The sequence below is a fragment of the Nymphaea colorata genome, chromosome 4 (assembly GCF_008831285.2).
Source record: "Nymphaea colorata isolate Beijing-Zhang1983 chromosome 4, ASM883128v2, whole genome shotgun sequence".
NCBI classification, from domain to species: Eukaryota; Viridiplantae; Streptophyta; class Magnoliopsida; order Nymphaeales; family Nymphaeaceae; genus Nymphaea; species Nymphaea colorata.
This window is the reverse complement of record NC_045141.1, coordinates 11606474-11628323: the sequence shown is the minus strand read 5'-3', so window position 1 is coordinate 11628323 and position 21850 is coordinate 11606474. Positions and strand designations below refer to the sequence as shown.

At 36.7% G+C, this 21850-nt stretch overlaps 1 protein-coding gene across 6 annotated transcripts in view; it reads right to left on the bottom strand.

Moving 5' to 3' along the window:
• Window positions 1–19966, bottom strand: part of LOC116252467 (chaperone protein ClpB3, mitochondrial) — a 52191-nt gene extending 32225 nt beyond the window's left edge. For all 6 annotated transcript variants that reach the window (XM_050077342.1, XM_050077345.1, XM_050077346.1 and 3 more), the window contains exons 1-4: window positions 19496–19966; window positions 12435–12653; window positions 12128–12365; window positions 3120–3315 (exon numbers count right to left, since the gene is read on the bottom strand). In XM_050077342.1, the coding sequence (XP_049933299.1) occupies window positions 3120–3315; window positions 12128–12365; window positions 12435–12653; window positions 19496–19786 (944 nt within the window). In that variant the 5' untranslated portion in view covers window positions 19787–19966. The remainder of the gene's footprint in view (window positions 1–3119; window positions 3316–12127; window positions 12366–12434; window positions 12654–19495) is intronic.
• Window positions 19967–21850: the final 1884 nt, after the last annotated feature.

Sequence of the window (21850 nt, the reverse complement as noted above, 5' to 3'; positions counted from 1 at the left end):
CAGCCGAGTCCCGTGTCGGAATCGCCGTGTCAGCGAGTCGACACGGGTACTCGACCTATTTAGGCGAGTCTGTGTGACGTAGGTTTACACTCGTCGTTTGGGTCCCTCTCTCAACCGCCCACCAGCGTCTTCTCAAGAGGTAAGCTCCATTGATAAGACTGACTCAGGTTTAAATGATGATCACACTGCAGATGATCTCCCCATTGCTATTCGCAAGGGCAAGCGACAGTGCACACTACATCCGATTTCTAATTCTGTCTCTACTGACCATTTGAGTACAAGTTTGGTGCAGTTTGATCGAGCTTTGTCTAGCCACATCATCCCATCTTCTCACCATCAAGCCTTGTTAGATTCAAGGTGGCGGCAAGCCATGCAGGAGGAAATGGATGTTCTTATCTCTCGGGAGACTTGGGATTTGGTGGATCGGATCCACCAAATCCCAAGTCTCCCGAGAGATAAGAACATCCATTTCGATGCACTGTGATGTGGTTGGTTCCAAATGGGTGTTCACAATCAAGTATCATTCTGATGGTTCAGTTGAACGGTTCAAGGCACGTCTTGTTACTAAAGGATATACACAGACTTGACTGATTATATCTCTTGTTGTCCAGCAAGAGTGGCCTCTATTTCAACTGGATGTGAAAAATGCTTTTCTATATGAAGACCTGTCTGAAACCGTCTATATGCAACAACCACCTGGTTTTGAGCGACAGGGGGAGTGTTCCAAGGTATGCAAATTAAAGAAGGCTATTTATGGACTTAAACAGAGTCCTCATGCATGGTTCCATAAGCTAACTGAGGTTTTATCTAAGTGTGGATTTCAACGATCCCAGCTTGATCACTCATTGTTTATCAAGCGAGGCACATCTGGTATAGTGATATTGATTGTATACATGGATGATATTGTTCTCACTGGAGAAAGTAATCAAGAAATAACTCAGACAAAGGAGTTTTTACAACAACACTTTGTCACAAAAGACCTTGGACAACTCCGTTATTTTCTTGGTATTGAGGTGGCTCGTAGTAGTAAAGGAGTTGCAGTGTCTCAAAGAAAATATGCTCATGATCTTCTGCAGGAAACATGTTTATTGGGGGCTAAAACTGTCACACTTCCCATGAATCCCCGCATTCATATACATGATGATGAATTAGAGCCTTTTGACTCTAGATCTTATAGATCTCTGATAGAGAAACTGTTATATTTGACTGTCACTCGCCCCAACATTAGCTTTGCTGTGAATAAGCTAAGTCAGTTCATGGAAAAACCCCGGAAGGTTCATTGGGACGCTGCTCTAATGATTGTCAGATACTTGAAATCAGCCTCGGGAAAGGGGTTATGGTTCAAAAAGAGAGAAGGTGTTGACATCGAAGCGTATAGTGATGCTGATTATGCAGGATCTGTAGATGACAGGAAGTCTACTATAGGTTTTTGTGTCTTTGTGGGAAGTAATATTATTTCTTAGAGGAGCAAGAAACAGAATGTGGTAACTCGATCTAGTGCTGAATCGGAATATAGGGCTATGGCTCAAACTGCGGCTGAAATGTCATTGGTCAGATCATTGCTTCTAGAGTTGGGTGTTTCAGTGAATCTCCCAATGAAGATGTATTGTGACAACAAGGCAGTGACCTATATTGCTACCAATCCTGTCTTCCATGAGAGGACGAAACACATTGAAGTGGATTGCCACTATGTTCGGGACCTAGTTCAAGAAGGAATTGTTAGCACCATTCATGTCTCCTCAAAAGATCAGGCAGCTGATATCCTCACCAAGGCTCTTCCCATAGGCGATTTTCTGAGATGTCGTAACAAGCTGAGCATGATTGATATATATGCTCCAGCTTAAGGGGGAGAGTTAAAGAGTGTTTTTGAAATATTAGAAATTTAGAGAGAGAGGTCTTTAAATACATTCTTATAGTAGTTGGATTGTTTTTGTAAAGTTTGTACCGCCAGCCCTAATCTCTTTAAAAGGAGATTAGGGTTACGTTAATGGATCATCTCTTTGGCTCATCTCTCTCTCTCGTCCTCTCCTTTCCACAACATCTCTCTCTCGTCTCCTTCAATCTGTAACACATATATTGCATGTATCATATTTATATTTAAAAGATACTTATATACTTAGATGGCACCAATCATATGCAATTTAGGCTGACAAGCCTAACAGATCAGCCAGGGGCTAGTCAATCCAAGGCTGGTCCACAAACAAGTGGGGCTGCCAGCCTGGTCATGCCAATGGTGCATCGACCAATCTATCTGATGGCCTGCGCCGGCCTCCTTCAGACACTTAGAAACTTAACAAACCTTAACAATGAGAATCTTTTAAGAGGAAAACCTCTGTAATTCATAAATACATCAAAAGGAGGAATACTCATGACATTCATCAATCATTCAGATCAATTTTTTGAAACTGAAGACAGGATACAATATCTATTCAAAAACAAGCACAATCACACTAGCAACCGCTCTTCTGTACAAGTCAATACTACCATGCTCCAAGCTGGAAACATGGAAAAGTCATGTTTTTCTTAAAAATATATATATATAAGATAAATTTATTGCACTTTTTTCACGTTTTTTTTTCCTGCTTTTCTCATTTACGACATTAATATCATCAAGGATTCAATTTTAAACATAAACTAGCTCATTTATCATCATTTTTCCTTGGGAAGTTTATTCCATTTATTTGTTTTATTTTGGCAACCCAAAAACATAACGGGCTTCAGCTTGAAAGGTTTGGTAGTACACATACAAAAACAATTATGTGCTCCAAAGTGTTGTTCTACACAGTATGTAACGTTTGCCTTTGCCAGGCAGCTTTAGACTAGTACATAGTTAAACAGCACACTTGGATATAACAAGAACTATCCAGTCAGAAGCTCTATTTGATAAAAAGAGGCAGATATCATCTTATACAACATTTATATGCTAGAATGAATGCAACATTCCATGTTCCAGACTGCACAATTTAAAATTTCGGTATCTCAGGCATAGAGCTATTCAAGCGTATAAAACTCAATTGGGATTAGCCTTCCCTTATCATGACTGCTATAACCTATTTAGGTTAGCCAACTATAGAATGTAGGAAACAACAATTGTGAAAGGAAGTATCATCAGAAAATACCCTTCAGCAATTGCAGTTTTTCCAACACCAGGCTCACCAATAATAACAGGGTTATTTTTTGTTCTCCTTGACAAGATCTGTATACAACGCCGGATTTCATCATCACGACCTATAACAGGATCAAGTTTGCCTCGTCTCGCCAACTCTGTCAAGTCATTCCCATATTTCTCTAGCGCTTGATATTTTCCTTCAGGATCTACCAAAAAAAGAAACAAAACACATAAACATGGGGGCCAGGACAGTTGAAAATGCAACCACCTAACATTAGGATAATTGTACAGAAACATGGTTTGAAAGACGACATTAAGAGATGTTCTGCTCCTACTCCAGGGCCTCATAGTCAGAAAGAAGGAGAAATTATAAAAACCGTTGGCTTCCCAAACGTTAATTTGAAAAAAAGTATCAGGAATAATGTAGCATTGGCTTCAAAACATCCTCCTCTTATTATGGTGTGCTACATAAAGACATGCTCCTTCTTTTATTTAAACTCTAAACATTCTGCTTTCTTTTGAAGCTCATCAGTGCTATATATTCTAACACATATATACTTCACAGAATATGTGCTCTGAGCAAACAAGCAACTATCTAGACTGATTTATGAGCTGTCCAATCAACTTGATTGATGATTCACACTGTGCAATTTGTAAAAATTACTCTACAAAATCAACATATAAGGTACGTGACATGGGTACATGGATTTGCCCCACGTACCCGCTCCTGTATGTGGGTACGCGGAAGCGGATACGGCATAAGGACCCAGACCCAATCCAATCCAAAAAACTTGTTCATTTTTTATTTCACGAAAAGAAGTCGAGCTTTGCAGCAGAGCTCGACTCGTTGCGTTTTCTGCAGCAGATCGCTTCCGCAGCAATGACTGGCTGCTACGACGACGTCCGGTAACCTATGTCACATAGGTACGGGTACAGATATGGGGTATGGGTACTGGTACGACGTTTTTGTAAATCTTGATACGGCGGTATGACGATAATTGTATATTTTTAATTGAAAAAATTGAAAAAACAAATGATATCATCACATCATTAAGACAATGTTCCTTTCATATTTGTATGTGTAGAATTAGTTCCCTTTTATAACGAAGATAATAAACAAGCAAGTAGCTTAAATATACTCGAAAAACATAACACAACATATAACAAGTCAACAACAATGTAAGCCGCATAGTGCATAACTTATAAGTTATAATCAAATTAACGAACATGTCTGAAAACTCGACAAGGGCATCTGCAAAACCACTTGCGTTTTGCATATGAAGCAAATAGAAGAGAGCCTAACAAAAAGCCACACATGAAAGCAAATGGAAGCAGACAAGGGAACATGGCTGAAGCACATGGAAATGAAGCAAATGGAAAAAACCACACATGAAAGTGAGCTGAGTGCAAATGGGCAGCCATTAAAATGAGTAAACAGTAAACACAGTTGTGTGAAAAGACAATCTCATTTCCTCCATTTCAACCATTGCCAAATTCCAAGTACACTAGCACCCAAAAACAGACATCAGGAACGAGTTGTTCTGCAAGTTACAGTTTTCAGTTTTCACAGAAGAGAGAAACCAACAGTCAGCAGAATCTTCTTAAATCCATAAGAAAAGAATACGCTCTCTACCATTTTCCCGAACAAATCATCTCAGTTGAGAACTAAATGTACCAAGAAAAAGGAAAACATTCAAAACACACCATGCGGTGAGGCAGATGAATAGGGAGCAGGAAATCCTTGATTTTCAGCAGACAGCACACCACCGCCAGGATGTGCTTCTAATTTAAGATGGCGAACCAGTTATGATCAAGCCATCAATTTTGGGAAACTAGAAAGAAGAACAAATCCCGCAACAAACATTTTGATCGAAACCTTAAAAATCAACGAAACATACAAACTAACAAAGCAAGAAACATGCCGTCCATCTGTCAAATGGATAAAGGTTGCCGTCCGTAGGGTCGCCGCTGACCGTACATCGCCAGCCGCCAGCTGCTGAAGCAATAGGCAAAAGGCAGAAGAACACAGAAAATCGAGAGGGAGAAGACAAGCGTCGCGGGTCTTTTTTAGACTTTTTATGGTTTGGATCTGGTTTTGACCCAGAATGAGATCCAAACGAACCACGACGTACCACGTACCCGTTTTGCCATGCCGGCATATCGGTACGGGTACGTGGGTACTTTTGTCATACCATGGTGACATAGCCGCGATCCATGGCGACGTCCAATGGTGCCCGGTGGCAGCAAGGTGAGTGTTTTTTTTTTTTCTTTTCCATATTATATAGGGTTTCATTTTCTTGATTTGGTTTTTTTTTTTTATTTGGGGATGTTTTTGTTTCATATTTTGATTGATTTTATGTGTAAAACTGCTGTGACACTTTTGTTGCTAGTTCAACTAATTACAGCAATGGAGGTGGAGCAAAATTTGTCGGTTGATGTTGTTTCCATTTCGAGCGGAAGCATGCGGTCTCTAGTTGTAAACTTCTTGCCTATGAAAAGAGACGTCTTATTCCTCCCATGCTCCATTTCTTAAACTCTTTTTTATTGTTACTAATAACACCCAATTTCAAGAGCCAACCTACTCGGTTGCTTCTGTAGTGTCATTCAAAGTTTTGTTTTTCCTCGGTGTCTTAATTTTTTTGAATGTTAATACGTGTCTCTTCCTTGAAGTTGAAAAATAACTCTATGAATCTCATCAGCATTGGAACAAATATAGCCTTCTTTATTGTTCTAGTGCGAGCTTGATACTTGTTTCCCAGAAATGCTCATTTCCCATCGAGGAGTCTATTGTTGTTTGTTCAAGAGCTAGTCTGCTAGATGACCAATGTGAAAATTTTTTAGTTTAAAACATGCAAGTGACATTTGAAGTTCCAATTCCATTTTTGTGCACGTTTGGTAACTTACTTGTTAGATTTTGGGATAAGATGTTGGATCTAATCTGATCCAGATCCAACATGTCAACTGAATCAGATCCAACATGTCTACCCATGGGCAAGATAGGCAAAACTTCAAGAGCAGTGGTGAAGGCATAAAAATCTGGTCCAAGGCCGCTAAGAGTCTGCTGAACTTTTTCTTTGTTGGAAACAACATATCCAACAACTCCCGACTGATCAGCTATCTCTTTAAGACGTCCCAAGTATTCCATAATCGACATTGACCCTTTGCTAAGATTCTGAAATTCTTTCTTCAAATATAGAATTCGTGACTCTGAAATTTGAGAATAGGTTTCAGCAAGACTGATCCATTACTGTCTTGTTGTACAGTCATCAGAAAGAGAAATCGACACTTCTTGAGAGAGCATTGATGTGATATACGCAACAAGACTTTGATCTCGTTTCATCCATGTTATAGCAATTGTCTCTCCTCTCACATTCTTAACCTCTTGTTGAATGAATTGTGGTGGGATTTGGAATGGAGCCATCAAGATGTTCGTACAGATCCTGACTCCTTATGAAAGGAGTGATCTGCCTTTTCCAGGTAAGATAGTTGGAGTGGTTCAGTTTTTCAGAAATAAGGTGTGGCAAGAAGTTGGAGGACATATTGGATTGTGAGAGAATATCCATTATATATCTATCAACGTAGATATATATGAACAGAAATATAAGAATGTTGTCAAGATAGATGAAGGATTAGGAACAAAATGTTAGAAAGAGTATAAGAGAAAACCAACCAGGAAATTTCAAGTTTGTTCAAACATTCTCCTTGGTAGAACTAGCCAAACCTGGCCCTGATACCATGTTAGATTTTGGGTGTCGAAGTATAACCCACGTTCAGATTGAGCAAAGGAAAGATAAGAGAGAGAATAGGAAAAGAAAAATGAGGAAGGGAGATGAGTGTTTACATTCTCACACAACCCATTTATATAGTGATCCCTCTACACAATTTACAAAAATCTAGAATGAAACAATCACAATAATCTAGAACCTATAGTGAGGCAACACATTAATCTAGAGCCTAGAGTGAAGCAACACATTAATCTAGAGTCTAGAATAAAACAATTACAGAAATTACAATTACAACCCTGCCTACATAAATGCGCTCATACATGGTTAGGCGTGTTGGATCTGATTCAGTAGACATGTTGGATCTGGATCAGATTAGATCCAACATCTTATCATTACTGACATATTCCTATTTTTTATCCTTCATTTTTTTGTTCATTATATGTTTTTTGTTTTGCATCATTTTATTATTTCTAATGTAGTATGGCGAACAAAGGAAAAGGAGTCTCACAACCTACTACGAGTTCCTATTTTATAATAATGGTGTTCTTATAATAAACAATCTTTTGTTTGAGATTTTCTTATGATATTATAAGAGTGATAAGTTTTTTTTTTTTTTCATTAAAATCATTTTTGAGAATATAAAATTTGCCGTACCCGCGTACCCACAATTTTTAAAATTGCTGTGTCCAAACCCGCACTACCGCACCCGTACCGTACCCGCACCCATGTAACATAGGCCATAAGTTTCTGTTCACCTTTTTGAAAAATTCTTCATGTAGCACCCTGTAAACCATCAATCAAGTTGATAGGATGATTTAGATCAGTCCCCATGGTCTTCGTATTTACTCAGCATATTTCATGAATATATATATATATATATATATATATATATATATATATATACTCACCAACATACTGTCGGAAGAAGAAAAAATGAAAAATGGGAAAACCTCATGTCATTTTAACAAATTACCAAAAGGAGCTTTTAAGAATGCTTTTTAACTTTTTATTGTTTCCTTATCTTTCCCAAGAAAATGCCTGATATAGCAGAAAGGATGATGAAAGAGAAAAAGGAACAAAGAAACAAAAGGTGTATAAAAGAAAAAACAAGAAGAAAGAAAATTTGATAGACTCACAATGTGCAATTTGTAGAAATTACTTTACAAAATCAACCTATAAGTTTCTGTTCACCTTTTTGAAAAATTCTTCATGTAGCACTCTGTAAACCATCTATCAAGTTGATAGGATGATTTAGATCAGTCCCCACGGTCTTCATATTTACTCATTCGGCATATTTCATGAACATACATACATATATATATATATATATATATATATATATATATATATATACTCACCAAAATACTATATCGGATGAAGAAAAAATGAAAATGGGAAAACCTGAAGTCATTTTAACAAATTACCAAAAGGAGCTTTTAATAATGCTTTTTAACTTTTTCTTGTTTCCTTATCTTTCCCAAGAAAATGCCTGATATAGCAGAAAAGATGATAAAAGAGAAAAAGGAAAAAAGAAAGAAAAGGTGGACAAAGGAAAAAAAGAAAAAAACAAGAAGGAAACAGGAATGAAAAAAAGGAAGAAATGAGGAAAGATGAAAAGGAAGAAAGGAAGAAAATTAGTGGAGGAAGAAAGAGAAAAGAAGCAAAGAAAGGAGGAAGGAAGGAAAGAAAGAGACAATTCTTTTAAATTTATTTAGTTTTTAAGTATTTTTAATTTTTTTTAAATTACAAGGATTTTGCCAAGAAAAGATACTGCTTGGAATGAACTCCAGAAGTTGCTGAGAAATTCACGTGAATGACATTTACGACTATTATAAGAATTGTCAAAACATTGTAAAGAAGTCTACTTATCAGGCTAAGGCCACCTGTTTTGAAGGTGTTCTTGATGAATCCAACCATATGAATGAATTCTACATGTCCATAAATAAATAAATATGCTATGCGTGGATCCAACTTTGTAAGGTTTTAGAGTCCATTGCCTCAGCATTGTCAGATATAGGAAATTCTCATAAAATCTGATCTATATGCCAGAATTTCATGTTTGTCATTCAAGCATTTTTGGACATTTTTGAGTTCATCTGTGTGGCTAGATTTAACAAGAAAAGCTCAAAAATTAGTAGATGACAAGCTCGAAATTATATTTGCATACAGCATGAATAAATTTATGGCAAATAGAAATGGCCAAATGGAGCCAATCTCCCATCCAGTACACTGCTAATGCATGCCAGCATCATCTGTATGTATTTTGCAAATTTAACTACATAGTTATGGGAATTAAATTGTGCCTGTGGGCAATCAAGGACGCTCTCATACATGACAGCATCGTATGTGTGGAAACCAACCACATATAGATTCTTATATACCTAAGAATGTAGAAGTCATAAAGATTTTATGGTTCTTTAATGTGTGAAGCAGATTGCATAAGAAAACAGTAAACAGTTTGAGCTTTCTAAGGCTTATAAAATCTGATCCACACATTAAATCATCATTTCTCAATTTGTACAGTTGGCTTCCAGGTAATTAGATTATTGCAGAGTAAATAAAATTGTTGAAGGGCTTAGTCAGCATGATATTAGGAGCCCAAAGTTTTTCTCGCTATCTTTCAGTTGCATTTTACAAATCTAACCCTATGATGTTAAATGACCAAAAATACAAGATTAAGAAAAACTCAACAAAATCTTATGTGCAGTTGGGATTTTATAAGGATTTAAAAGATTAATAGACTTAAGTTCTTTGGGTCACAAAAATCTTATTCAAACATCTAAAAGCATGATTTTTTCCACTGGGACACAATGAGCATAACTGAATGGTTGATATCTAAATAGATAGACAGACATTGGTGAAATATATGAACAGAGTAAATATGAAAATTATGGACTGATTACAAACCGTACAATCAACTTAATTTATTGTTCATAAGGTGTCGTGTAAAATTATTTTTTCAAAAAAGCAAATGACAATTTAAAATTTGACTTTGAAAAAGTAACTTTACACATGGTGGCTTGTGAACTACAATCAAGTTGATCAAACGACTTACAGCCAGTTCACACAATTTTCATATTATAGTCATGTTATATATATATATATATATATATATATATATATATATATATATATATAATTGTATTGGAGTTTATCTCCAGACATAGTTTCTGAGTTTCTGCCATTATTGGTTCAGTTAATGTTTTAATATACTGTGGTTTAACTAAAGATTGGTCTATTATGGTATTTGTACATCCTGTATCGATTAAAGCTTGAACATCTAATAATATCAGATATTTGTTGGTGCATCAAAGCCATGTTGGAAACCGTGGCTTTTCCTTTTTGAGTTTTTTGTAATTGTAAATCGTTAATTTGGGCTTCTATTTTGGTTTTAAATTCGTCTAGGTTTTCACAGTAAGTTTCAAGTCTCCTGATTCTTCAAATCTATCGAACTTCTTTATGTCTTTATCAGCAGTGTCTAACTTTTGTTTTGGTTCTAAAAGTTGAAGACAAAGTCTACAAATTTCTAGAAAACAAAGACAGCATCGCCATCTGTTGTCCATAATCAGGATATCTTGGGCATTTAAAGCATTGTATGCTTAGACTGCCTTCTTTAAATTTCCAATCATGTATGCATTCATAATTCATCTTGAGATTCATAAATATCCAAGAAATCATTAAGAATTGTTTCATTGGATTTTGTAAATTCGTTTACTAAAGGATAATCGTCTTCAGAACTCACTTGTGTTTTATCATATTCTTCAATAGAGACAATTGAATATATTGACTCAGTTTCACTAACATATTCATCAATATTAATTAATTCCTGATTTGTAGTATTAATTAATGCTGCTTCTTTTGTATAAGCATTTAGCAGCTTAGGGCAGCTACTTCCCAAATGATCATTGTCATTACAAACGATGCAACAAAGTTTGTTCTTGTAATTTCTACCTTTATCATATTTTCTGACATGTTTTACTTTATTTAAATAAAGTGTTTTTTTTATTTTCTTAGAAAATATCTTTTTGTTTTTCTTCTAGGAATTTCTTTTGATCATTTTGTTTGTTTCTTATATTTCTTATCTATAACCTTGCCAAAATTTTGTGGTGTATAGATCTTTTTACAAAAGGAATGGTCGCCTTTTAATTGTTTCTGAATTTGAATCTCTGTACATTTTTTCTCTAAACATTTACATATATATCTGATTCGATAAGCTATGTTTTGAGATATCTGTAAAGGTTTGTTTTGTGTAACATAATTTTCCCAACCTTTAAGAATTTCTTGTCCTAGTGCTCCTGAAAGTTTTCTGAAAAGTCTATCTCCAATTTCATTGTCATAAGAATTCTGAAAATAGTAGTATAGTAATAATAGGCTCTAAGAAATTCTTATATGTAATTCCAACTAGTAAGGCTTAACTGATCTAACCTACATATAGCTTCTTTTTTGTGTTTCGTCCATACCAGCATTCGGACTCGTTCATGTTAGAATTAATTGGATTCTGAAAACAAAGTTATAAGGATTTATTCCTATGGCTATGTCATTTTCAAGCTCTCTGGGAAAATGCTTTTTATATGCTTCCCATTGTGATCGGGCTGTTTCTCCTAAATATGTTTCTAAATATGCTATCATTTCTCTAACGTCTTTATGGCCAAGGTTAGCTTTTAAGTAGTCTTTAATTACCATGGCTCCCGACTGTTCGATGATTTGGGGCCATAATTGTGGATCATGAGCAGCAATATTTAGGATTCGCCCTTGATCAAGTAATTTATAGTGTTCAATTGTTTCTAAGGGGAAATGTTTTCCCCTTGGGCAGAAATCCTTTTGGATATTTTGTACTTCGGAATATGGTTTCCTTGGAGGATAACCATAATAAGTATCTTTCATTTGAACTTCAGTAGTAACCGTAGGTCTACTACTTTCAGCTTGGCATGAATTAGCTTCCATGAGGAAAACATTGTGATATTTTCAAAATATTGGTAATATCTGTGACTATGCTTTCAACTACAGAGACTCAATAAAATAAGATTTTGCTTGTCATGGTGGATGTTCTTGTCATTCATCAAAGAAAATGACTACAAAGTAGCTTTCCCAAACCAAACCTCACAATTAATTGTTTCCTCAATGCATGTTGTAAATAGGTAACTGAAAGAAGAACACATTATTTTGGAAGAGTGCACTCAAAAAATTAGATATATACCATGTAAATGATAAAACATTTCTCAAAAAACCAAAACAAATAAGCAATGCCATGTTACTTATGAAAGAAATGATACATAAAAGCAATGATACATACTCTGATCTGTCACTTTTTTATTCCCCCGGACGGCTAAGATGGCTTCTTTTAGCTCTTTTTCACCAAGTTGGAGATTCTTGAACAACTGTTGTCCGAACCGCTTATCTGAAAGGAGTGCCAACATTAGGTGCTCCACTGACAAGAAATCATCACCAAAATCCTTCTTATTCTTTTTTGCATTGTCCAAGACAGCTTTTATGTTGCTGCCTATTATTGAACCGCTAGTATCACCCACCACCTGTCACAAGTACCTAGTGGAGATAAAAAAGCTGAAATGACAATAGGTAGTGCACAAAATATAATGTACCTTTGGCTGCTGATTGATAAACAGATCTGTAGCCTGCAGAACTGATGTGTTGTCAACCCCTGCCTTAGTGAATATTCTACGAGCTAAACCATCCTTCTGTTCAAGAAGAGCCTTCATCAAATGCTCAGTTTCCACTACTTGTTGCTTGTTCTGTCGAGCAGCCTCTACAGCACCAATTATTCCCTCCCATGCCATGTCAGTGAATTCTGACTGATTGATCTGGAAAGAACAAGTGAAGGTTAGAAAGGAGAACAAAGTTGAAGACAAAATAAAGATGGTCGCATTTAAAAAGTGCATTCTAAAAATAAGTAAAAGAAACCTTGCAATGTTAGCAAAACAACAACCCACAGACCTTATAAATGACCAATTAATTGCCTGTGAATTTAAAAGGCAAAGTGTCAGACTTGCACCTGACTCTAAAGCACTTAATATTAGGCATCCAATCTACATGGATACTATCCAAATGGACATAAATTGAAAAAATAACTTCCAGGATTCCATTCTATTTGCTACCATCATATTGCACCTCTGCTCAAAAATGGGATGGCTGAACAGAAGCACCATCATATTGTTGAGACAGCAACGGTCTTGTTGACATAGACTAATGTAAGGAATGATCTACAGACTGAAGCATTTCATATTGTTGTGTACCTTATCACAGGGGCTCAAGTTTGTTACTTTAATGGATAAATGATGGAAAAAAGGCTACTACTATTATAATATCAATATTCACAAAGTTGTGATTTCCAAGCATGTGGTGCTTGAATAAACTAATTATGGGTAGTCTTCAAATAGTGGGCATGATGTGTTTGATGAAACTGATTATGGACAGCCTTCTACTAGTTATGAACAGGCTTCCTTTCGGGCATGTGGAAAAGTTCAAGATCATCTTCCTATGAACAACAGAGCAGGTGAAGATACTGCCACCAGTTTTATTAGATGCACACGCATCAACACATGATGCCTGCACATCACTGCACCTCACCCCTGAAAACGCATTAAAGCATTGGGTCAAGCATATTTCACCTGATGTGTGTTTCGTGAATGATGCGCACACATCAGACCGATACTTTTTTTTTCATTTTTTAAACTTTTTTTATCATTGGGTCAAGCATATTTCACCTGATGTATTTCATGTATGATGCGCACACATTAGACCGATACTTTTTTTTTTCATTTTTTATTTATTTTGTTAGCATTATTTAGTATTGTTCACCTTGTTTTTCAATTTATCTGTGTGATGAGTCGACTGCCCTTTTTCAATTCATCTCCCGTAAACCCTTCTCTTTTCTCTCTTTCTCAGTTTCATGCCTCAGCAGTAAAGAGCCGTCGAGTTTCCCAACATCGATCCCCACTGCCAGCCTGCTGTCAAATCCCATTCCCACTTATGTTGCAACTTGCCTTAGGTAACCCCTCTCTCACTCTCACGGTCACCAATGACTGATGACAGCATCTTGCCTCTGGCAATCAATCAACAGCCATCATTAGCCAATGCTGCCTGTCTTCATTAGTGGGGCTTATTTTCCAATGGCTCGCATGATGCTAGGAAGTCCAGGGGGATCAAAGAGATCAAAGAGAGAGAATCTTTCTCATCGGTGACTGACAGGGAGTTGCCCCTTTTTTTTGGGCTGTCTGGCGGCCTATGTCACATAAGTACGGGTACGGGTACGAGGAAGCAGGTATGGGTACAACATTTTCGCCAATCTTGGTACTGCGGTACGACAATAATTATATATTTTTAATTAAAAAAATTAAAAAATAAAAAATAAAGAAACAAAACTGATATGATCATATCATTAAGATAATGTTCCTTTCACAGTTCCTACATACAATATCATAAAAAAGGCAAAAATAGACTGAGGCCATTCTTTCGGTTCTTATTCCTCTTCCATGTCCACCTCCTCAACCTCCTCCTCATCCTCCTCTACCTCTTGCAGTGCACATGGTTCATTTAACCCCAAATTAAGATGGTCCAAATCATCTTGTCCCTTGAAGTTAAATTCCTCACCATTCACATCCCAATTAAATCAACCCTGAATTAAGATGGTCTACAAATGGTGGAGAATGGCAGCAGCGGCAGTACATCATATGCTATAAAGGGGAAAACTACATACGATGGAGTCGACGGCGACACTTAAAGCCACCAGTGGCACTGAAGAAAGCTGCCGGCGACAAGGGCCTATGCAAAATAGGAAAGGGGAAAAACCCTAAAAAGGAAAAACAGTCAAATGAAAAAAAGAACAAGATATCACTCTGCCGAAAGCTGCTGCCATCCATCGCCGCCGCCGGCCGCTGAATCTCCCATTGGCAGCCGAAGGCCCCGCTTAGATCTTTGGCCAGAGGGTGAAGCAGAAAGATGTCGCAAGCTGGAAGAAGCGTTGCAAGTCGCGGGTAAGTTATGAGTCTTTTTTTTTTGTGGTTTGGATCAGCTTCGACCCGAAACCGATCCAAACGTACCCAGTCGTACCCCCATACCGGTTTGCCATATCAGTGTACCGGTACGGGTACGTGGGTCTCCCCCACATACCACTATGACTTAGCTGGCGGCTACCTAGCTGCCTCACCGACCGACGATGACTAGTGATCTCTCCCATTGTCCCTCTCTTAGTCTCTCTGCCCCTCTTTTCCTCCCATAATGGCCGCCCCTCTTCCTAAACTATTTTATATCTATGATTCTCTATTGTGGTGTTATATAGGTTCATGTACACAATAATGATAATTTATCACGAGTATATTGTAATTGTTCTTAATTTGTTTCAATTAGCTTCAGTGGTTAATAAACGTAAAACTTCCATAGTGGTGCTTGATATCGAACATGACTACCATTGTTAATTTGTTACTGCTAGAAAAGGCAGAATCGCTTTGTCTCCTAAGTGAACCCCACATTATAAAACAAAGAATTGAAATCAAGTTGTCACGATGACGATATCAAGTTAACCAAATTAATCAAGTTCTCATGATGATGATCATGTTAAGTTCTTTACTTACATGTTATTTTGATTGTTATTTTTCATTTTTGACATTGCTTTTGTGGACATGATATACTAGACAATTTTTGTCTTGAATCTTACGCTTCACTATGCATCAGTTGGGAACATCGTTGCACAGGCTTAGCACATTGCTTCACCTTATTGCTTAACAACGATGGCTGCCACTACTAAATCTAATGATGGTGAACAACATTCCAAGCATAAAGAGTTCAGCAGCAACTAGCAAACTTATTCCAAGAGACCAAAATCAGCTGCAAATCCATGTGATGGCGAGGCTATAAGTCTGCAGCACACAGGAGCTGAAAATTCTGTTCTAAAGCTGCTGCACATCAACTTTTACAAAAGGTCTCAGCAGGTGATAAAGATGTAGTCAGGGGCGGAGCCAAGATAGGGACCACATGGGCCCTGAACCCACCTCAATTTTTTTTTTTAAAAAAAAATTACATGTAAACTTTAAAAAAATTCACTTGTTCAATATAAAAATTTTGAAAAATGATATATCGACTCTAGTCAAAATTTAGAAACTTTAATTCGACCCGCCTCATGAAAAATTTCTGGCTCCGCCCCTGGATGTAGCAAATGATGGTGATTCTCCTATTACTTGCCAAAGATCATACCGTGCACATCACCAACCTGAAAGGTGCGTATCATATGAAACATTTTCCCATGATTTTCATATTTAGGTGTCAATCCTGGAATGTGGTAGAGAACCAATCAAGAAGCATGTGGAGGTTTCACATGGGTCAATGCAATTAATAAAAAAAAAATCACAGGTCAACATGAATGTGGTACATGAAAAGTCTATGTTGTTGAGATGTTGCTTAGGTGCACGCCTAGGTGATGCTAGGCGCAACTCCACCTTCATCACCTAAGTCCAGCACTTAGGTGATGTAAGATGGGTACGCACTTAGGCTCATGACTAAGTCACGCCTAGACGGTTCTACGCATGCTTACATTACACCTAGTCCATATACGTCAAAGAGACACTTAGTGACTCAGCGAGGTTCTTAAAGACTCTTTACTAAAGATTATATAGTGCTAGAATGGTGTTAATGTTTAAGTTGTGGAAGCCAAAGAGAGTCTTCCACTCTTCCTTCAATGTTAGCTTGAGACGTGTTAAAAATTCTACGTTGGATCCAGATTCAGATCCAATTCGATGTTAGTTGATCCAATACTAGTAGTTTGTCAAGCAACACGTTATTTATTGTTGTCCAGCTACTGTTTAAATATTTCTATTTCAATATTTGTATGTTATAACTTATAAGCATAGCCACAAATATCATTCTCATATTTTTAAGGGCAAGGTTTTTATTGGGAAAAACTAGGCAATTTTTTGAAAAATAAAAAATTCCTAAAAATTAGGTAAAATTAAAAAAATGAGAAACTAATAAGAAGGCTCTAAGAAAACTAGTAAAAATGATAAAATAATGTCATAACGATGATAAGGGTGATAACAAATCATTTACTCTAAGTTTAAATGTGAAACCGTCATGTCATTAACCTTAAAAGGGAGAAAAACGAAAAAATCCAGAAAAAAAGAGGAAAATAATAAAAAAATGTGGCAAGGATGTTTTCATATTTAAAAAGAACACATTTTTTGGGTTTTGCTTTTGCCTTTATTATTTTTCTCATTAATATCACAATATTTTTTAAAACATTGCGATATTTGTGGCTATGGTTATAAGAGCACTCTTCTATACATGTAAAATCATTATCTATATAATAAAGAAGGCACATCATATAACAGAGCAGTTGGGGACGCACTTGCAATTACTCTCTATTTCTCGTCTCACTATTCAATGCTCTATCTTCAAAGCTCTCTCTGTCTTTATTATCTTTGTGCTATTTAGATTTATTCCTGAAGCAATTTTAAATGTGAAAGACCTAGGTTAGTAGGCCAAAGTTATTCTCAAACCATAGTCACAAAAACAGTCTTGCAGCGAGGTTTTTCTCAGGCATAATACAGCAAGCTTGAAAGAAAAAGGAAAAATACGGTAAATTTTTCAAAAATTTTAAAAATCCTAAAAAAATTGAGAAAAATAAAAAAAGTGAGAAACTAATAACACAAGTCACAAACATAAAAAAAAAGTAAATAGGCAACAAATGAAAGTAAGGAAATGAAAACAGTTTGCCAGTTTGGCATTAAAAACTTGAAAAAAAAACCGCCTAAAATGAAAAAAGGGAAAAACTGCAAAAAAAATGTGTTTTTTTCGTGCTCATACATTTTTTCGTTTTTTTTTAGTTTTAAAGGGCTGACTTATTTCTTGCATTTTATATGTGTTTATTTCGAAAAGGAAAAAAAAATGTCCTTCATGACTATGTTTTTATCATTTTAACAAATCTATGTCCATGTGACTTAGATGAACAAGAAGCACAAAAACCAACTATTGGCAGGTGTAATGGCTAGATAGTCCTTCTATATCTAATTACCCAAAAAATAAAATGGAAAAGACAAAATGTAGGGATGTATAGAAAAGAAACCACCCTCTCTCAGCCCCACTCCCACCCCACAAACTTAAAAAAAAAAAAAAAAACAACAACACACACACAAACACGTGTTGCATAATATATCTCTACATATAGTTTGCATGCACAAGAAAGACACATCCTTTCCCAAACTTACAATGTAAAAATCCAAATTTTTACAAGGAGATATGTGACATGGGTGCTCCAAATAGCTGCCACACCTAAGACAAGTGTGCACTAGGTTCTTTGTGGGTGCAGGTGTTGATAATTGATGGTTATTACATTTTATGCTCTAAATTCAAATATGCATATTTCTTTAGAAAATTTAAGCCTCTTATATATACACATGGCACTCTGTCATAGACAAAAAATCTTAGATGGGGTGTAACAAATTGTCAAATACGTATATTTCTTTACAAAATTTAAGCTTCTTATATATATACACACATGACACTCTGTCATAGACAGAAAAACTTAGATGGGGTGTAACAAACACTCGCCCTTAGAGTTTCTACAATTTTTGCCATCTATAATTCATGAGCAAGCTACAGTGTCAAGCTGTCAGCTACAAACTTCAGTTGCATCCTCAAGTATCCCCTAGAAAATAAGCTCCTTCAATGCCTAAAAACATCTTAACGGACCATTGCCAAACATTTCAACATTTTATTTATGAATATCTCCCATATGTTTAACTTATCGATTAGCATTTCATATCATCCAGACAGAGAACGAGAATCACAATGGTTTTATATGTTTTTTTCCAACAAAGAAATGAATGTTTATATAAAAAACATTTCAAACCAATATTCTTCATAATTCTGCTGAATTAGTCATATCATGCTTTAATAGACTATTTGAGACCATGAAGAGCCTTTCTAAGGTAAAGAAACCTTTCCACTGTTGCTATCGACGCTGTCCCATGTGTAAGAAAGCATATGTGGTATGAAACTGGAAGATAGGTCAGCTCCTAATAGAATGGGTATAAGGGTCATAATAAGTCATTTTGGCTACAGATGCGAAAGACTCCTCATAATCAATTTCATATTAAGTTTCGATGGGTTTGAGAATAACTTTGGCCTACTAACCTAGGTCTTTCACATTTTCAAAGATCCACGATTTTCACTTTCTACTCTATGGCCTCCCACACATCCTATGATATTTCTATCGGCATGAGGCAACACTCTTAAGCTTCTGTAAAGGCATTTCACTCAATTGAGATATTATTGGCTTCAATAAGATCTGCAGGTTTGAGGTAGGAATATGCAGCTAAAGACGAGACCTATACATAGTTTCACCTTACATAGTTTGAGGTAGGAATATGAGACAAACGCGTAAAGTGGTCTCCATATTCTTCCAATCGACTAAAAATGGAACTTCCTACTAGTTTAATAAGGTAAGCTCATGCGAAGGCTGTACGAGTTCTGAGGGCACCTAATCAAGAAAAGAATGAAGTCTTCTGCCGTTCTGGTTTTCATACACCGTATAGATTATATTCCACTCATAAAGCAATGAGAAGCCAACATCCAGGCACATTGTTATAGAGGTTAAGCTTCCAGAATGCGAGAAAACCACAAGTGCTTCCGGAGGAAAATGGAGTTGTCTAACCTGGCCGGAATTTGCAGCGTTTGAGCGCAAAGGGGTCGAGGAATGGAAATGGCGAGCAAGTCCTGCGACAACTTGGCCTCGGGAGATGGAATTGGAAACACTGGCGGGCATCATCTCTTTGCAGCAAACGCCCACCGGTGCGTCTACGAAAATCCGCCGGGATGACACGCATCTTAACTGGGGGACGCCAGAAAAGCCCGTCCCAGCTAGCAAATCACCTTGACGGCAAGAGTAGAGAACTTTCCCGGCACCGGATGCCCTCCTAGCGATCCTCCACATCCTGACAACCATATTTCTCTCTAGCTTCCCACTTTCAGGGCACCTCTCTCTCTCACTCTCCCCTCTCTAGATCTCTATCTCAAGCACTCGCAGACTTCTCTGGGGTTTTCTAGGCCTTCGCGCCAAACACTCGCGAAGCTGCTGGAGAGCTCTCCCATGGGTATAAGCCCAAACATTGGCTTGCTGGACAAGAAAGACTTATCAACCACCAAATTCGAGTAATTTAACTGTTCTTACTCGGGTTCCACCCAACAAGTATAACTAAAGCTTCTCACAAAGAAATAAACTAGTAAGTGATGAACGAATATATAAATATACAAAAATATATAAATAGAAAAGAAATTTATAATCAGCCAGCTGCTTGGACGGCTAAATAAGTGAAGCCATCAAAAACATCGTAAATGTTATCATTACAAGAACCACAAACTGTAACGATACGATAAACTACCACTAATACTCCTTCAGTTAGTTAAAGACTTTTAATATGTAGGTTTTAATTATTTAACCATCCGCAGTGAATTCCTTTATATTATTAGTGTTTTCATTTTTTTTCTTTCACTTAGAGTTTTTGTTCTTCATTTTTTCTTCTTATCTACAATCATTCTCTTCACCCTAAAATAAGAATATGAAAGAAAGGAAAAGACCGGTCATAAAATCAAACTGATTTAATTCATTTCCCATATATATAAAATTCAATACTCAAACTTTTATTGTGCAATATGCATGCATGAAAAAATGCTTTGTTTATGCAAAGAACCAGCCGCTCGGCTGGTATATGTGGACTGTCCACGTGAACGGTCCATTTTCTCTTCAAAAAATGTATAAATCACGATAGAAGCCTCCGTCACTGCCAATAGCCAATGGCCGCCCTCCCCTCACTGGCGGATGGGCGATGGCCTCGGCTGCCTCTTTTTTTTTTTTACACCAAAAAAAAAATCGAGGCTGTTGTGTCTGCCCTCATGAACCATCTGCAACACTTTACACTTTAGTGTTGAATGTTTCTTTTTTTTTAAAAAAAAAAAGGAGGAGAATGTGGGCCGTCTGTATGGCTTGTCCATACCAGCTGAGCAAAACACTCGGCTGGGTCTTTGCATAAGCAAAGACGTTTCTTCTGCAATCATCCAACCGTCCAAACCTCCATCCAAGGCCACTTGACACCCCGATGTTGTATCGGATAGTCTGTTATGAAAGGCCGGAGGATTTCTCCATCTAAACCTGGATGATGAAATTCAATGATCCTTAACACAAAAATCCTTCAGCTTCTCACGACACACTGCCCAATGTGGTCCAATGCAATGCATCAGGAACAAAGATTGGATGAGGGACCAAATGACTGGAGGATTTCACTACATACACAATGTGTGTGTGTGTGTGTGTGTGTTACAAAATCTTGATAATTGCAAAAACATGTTAACATGAAAGGAATTGCATGCATGACAGTGGTAAGTGGGCATAGAAGGGAATAGGAAAGGTTGCTAAGCTTTTAGCCTTGTGCTCTTCAAGAAAAAAAAAAGCAAAAATAGTAACAAAATAAGAGAATTTTAAAAAAAAATGAAGGATGGAAGCATACTCTTACTCATGAAACAATCTATGCAGACATATTCATCCGGTTCTTGGTCTGTGTTTTATCAATTCAAAACATGCTGCTTGGTTAAGATATAAAACTTGGAGCTCATAGATGGACTAAAATAGAAAGATGTTTGCATTCCCTGCAAGAAGACCTAAATGCCAAAGGAAAAGCATCAAGCAAGCGAAAAAAAGATAGCAAATGCACATAACTATTTATAACATCGACTACCCATTAAGGGAAACATGATGTGCATTGATTGCCGCTTTGTGTAGTTATATATCTTTATGGAAAAAAATGTATATGCGTATTGATATTCTTTTTCCATGCTCTTATTCAAGTGTACTTGTTAAAGTTGAAAATCATTGAAATCCACCAGAATGTTTTATCAGAAAGGAGTATTTGGTTGATGAATGTTTGACATTTTTCTCTATATATTATTAGTGTATAATGACAAGATTTCAGTAAGTTAGAGAAGAATAACTAGGAAGTTGTTACATATTTAGAAA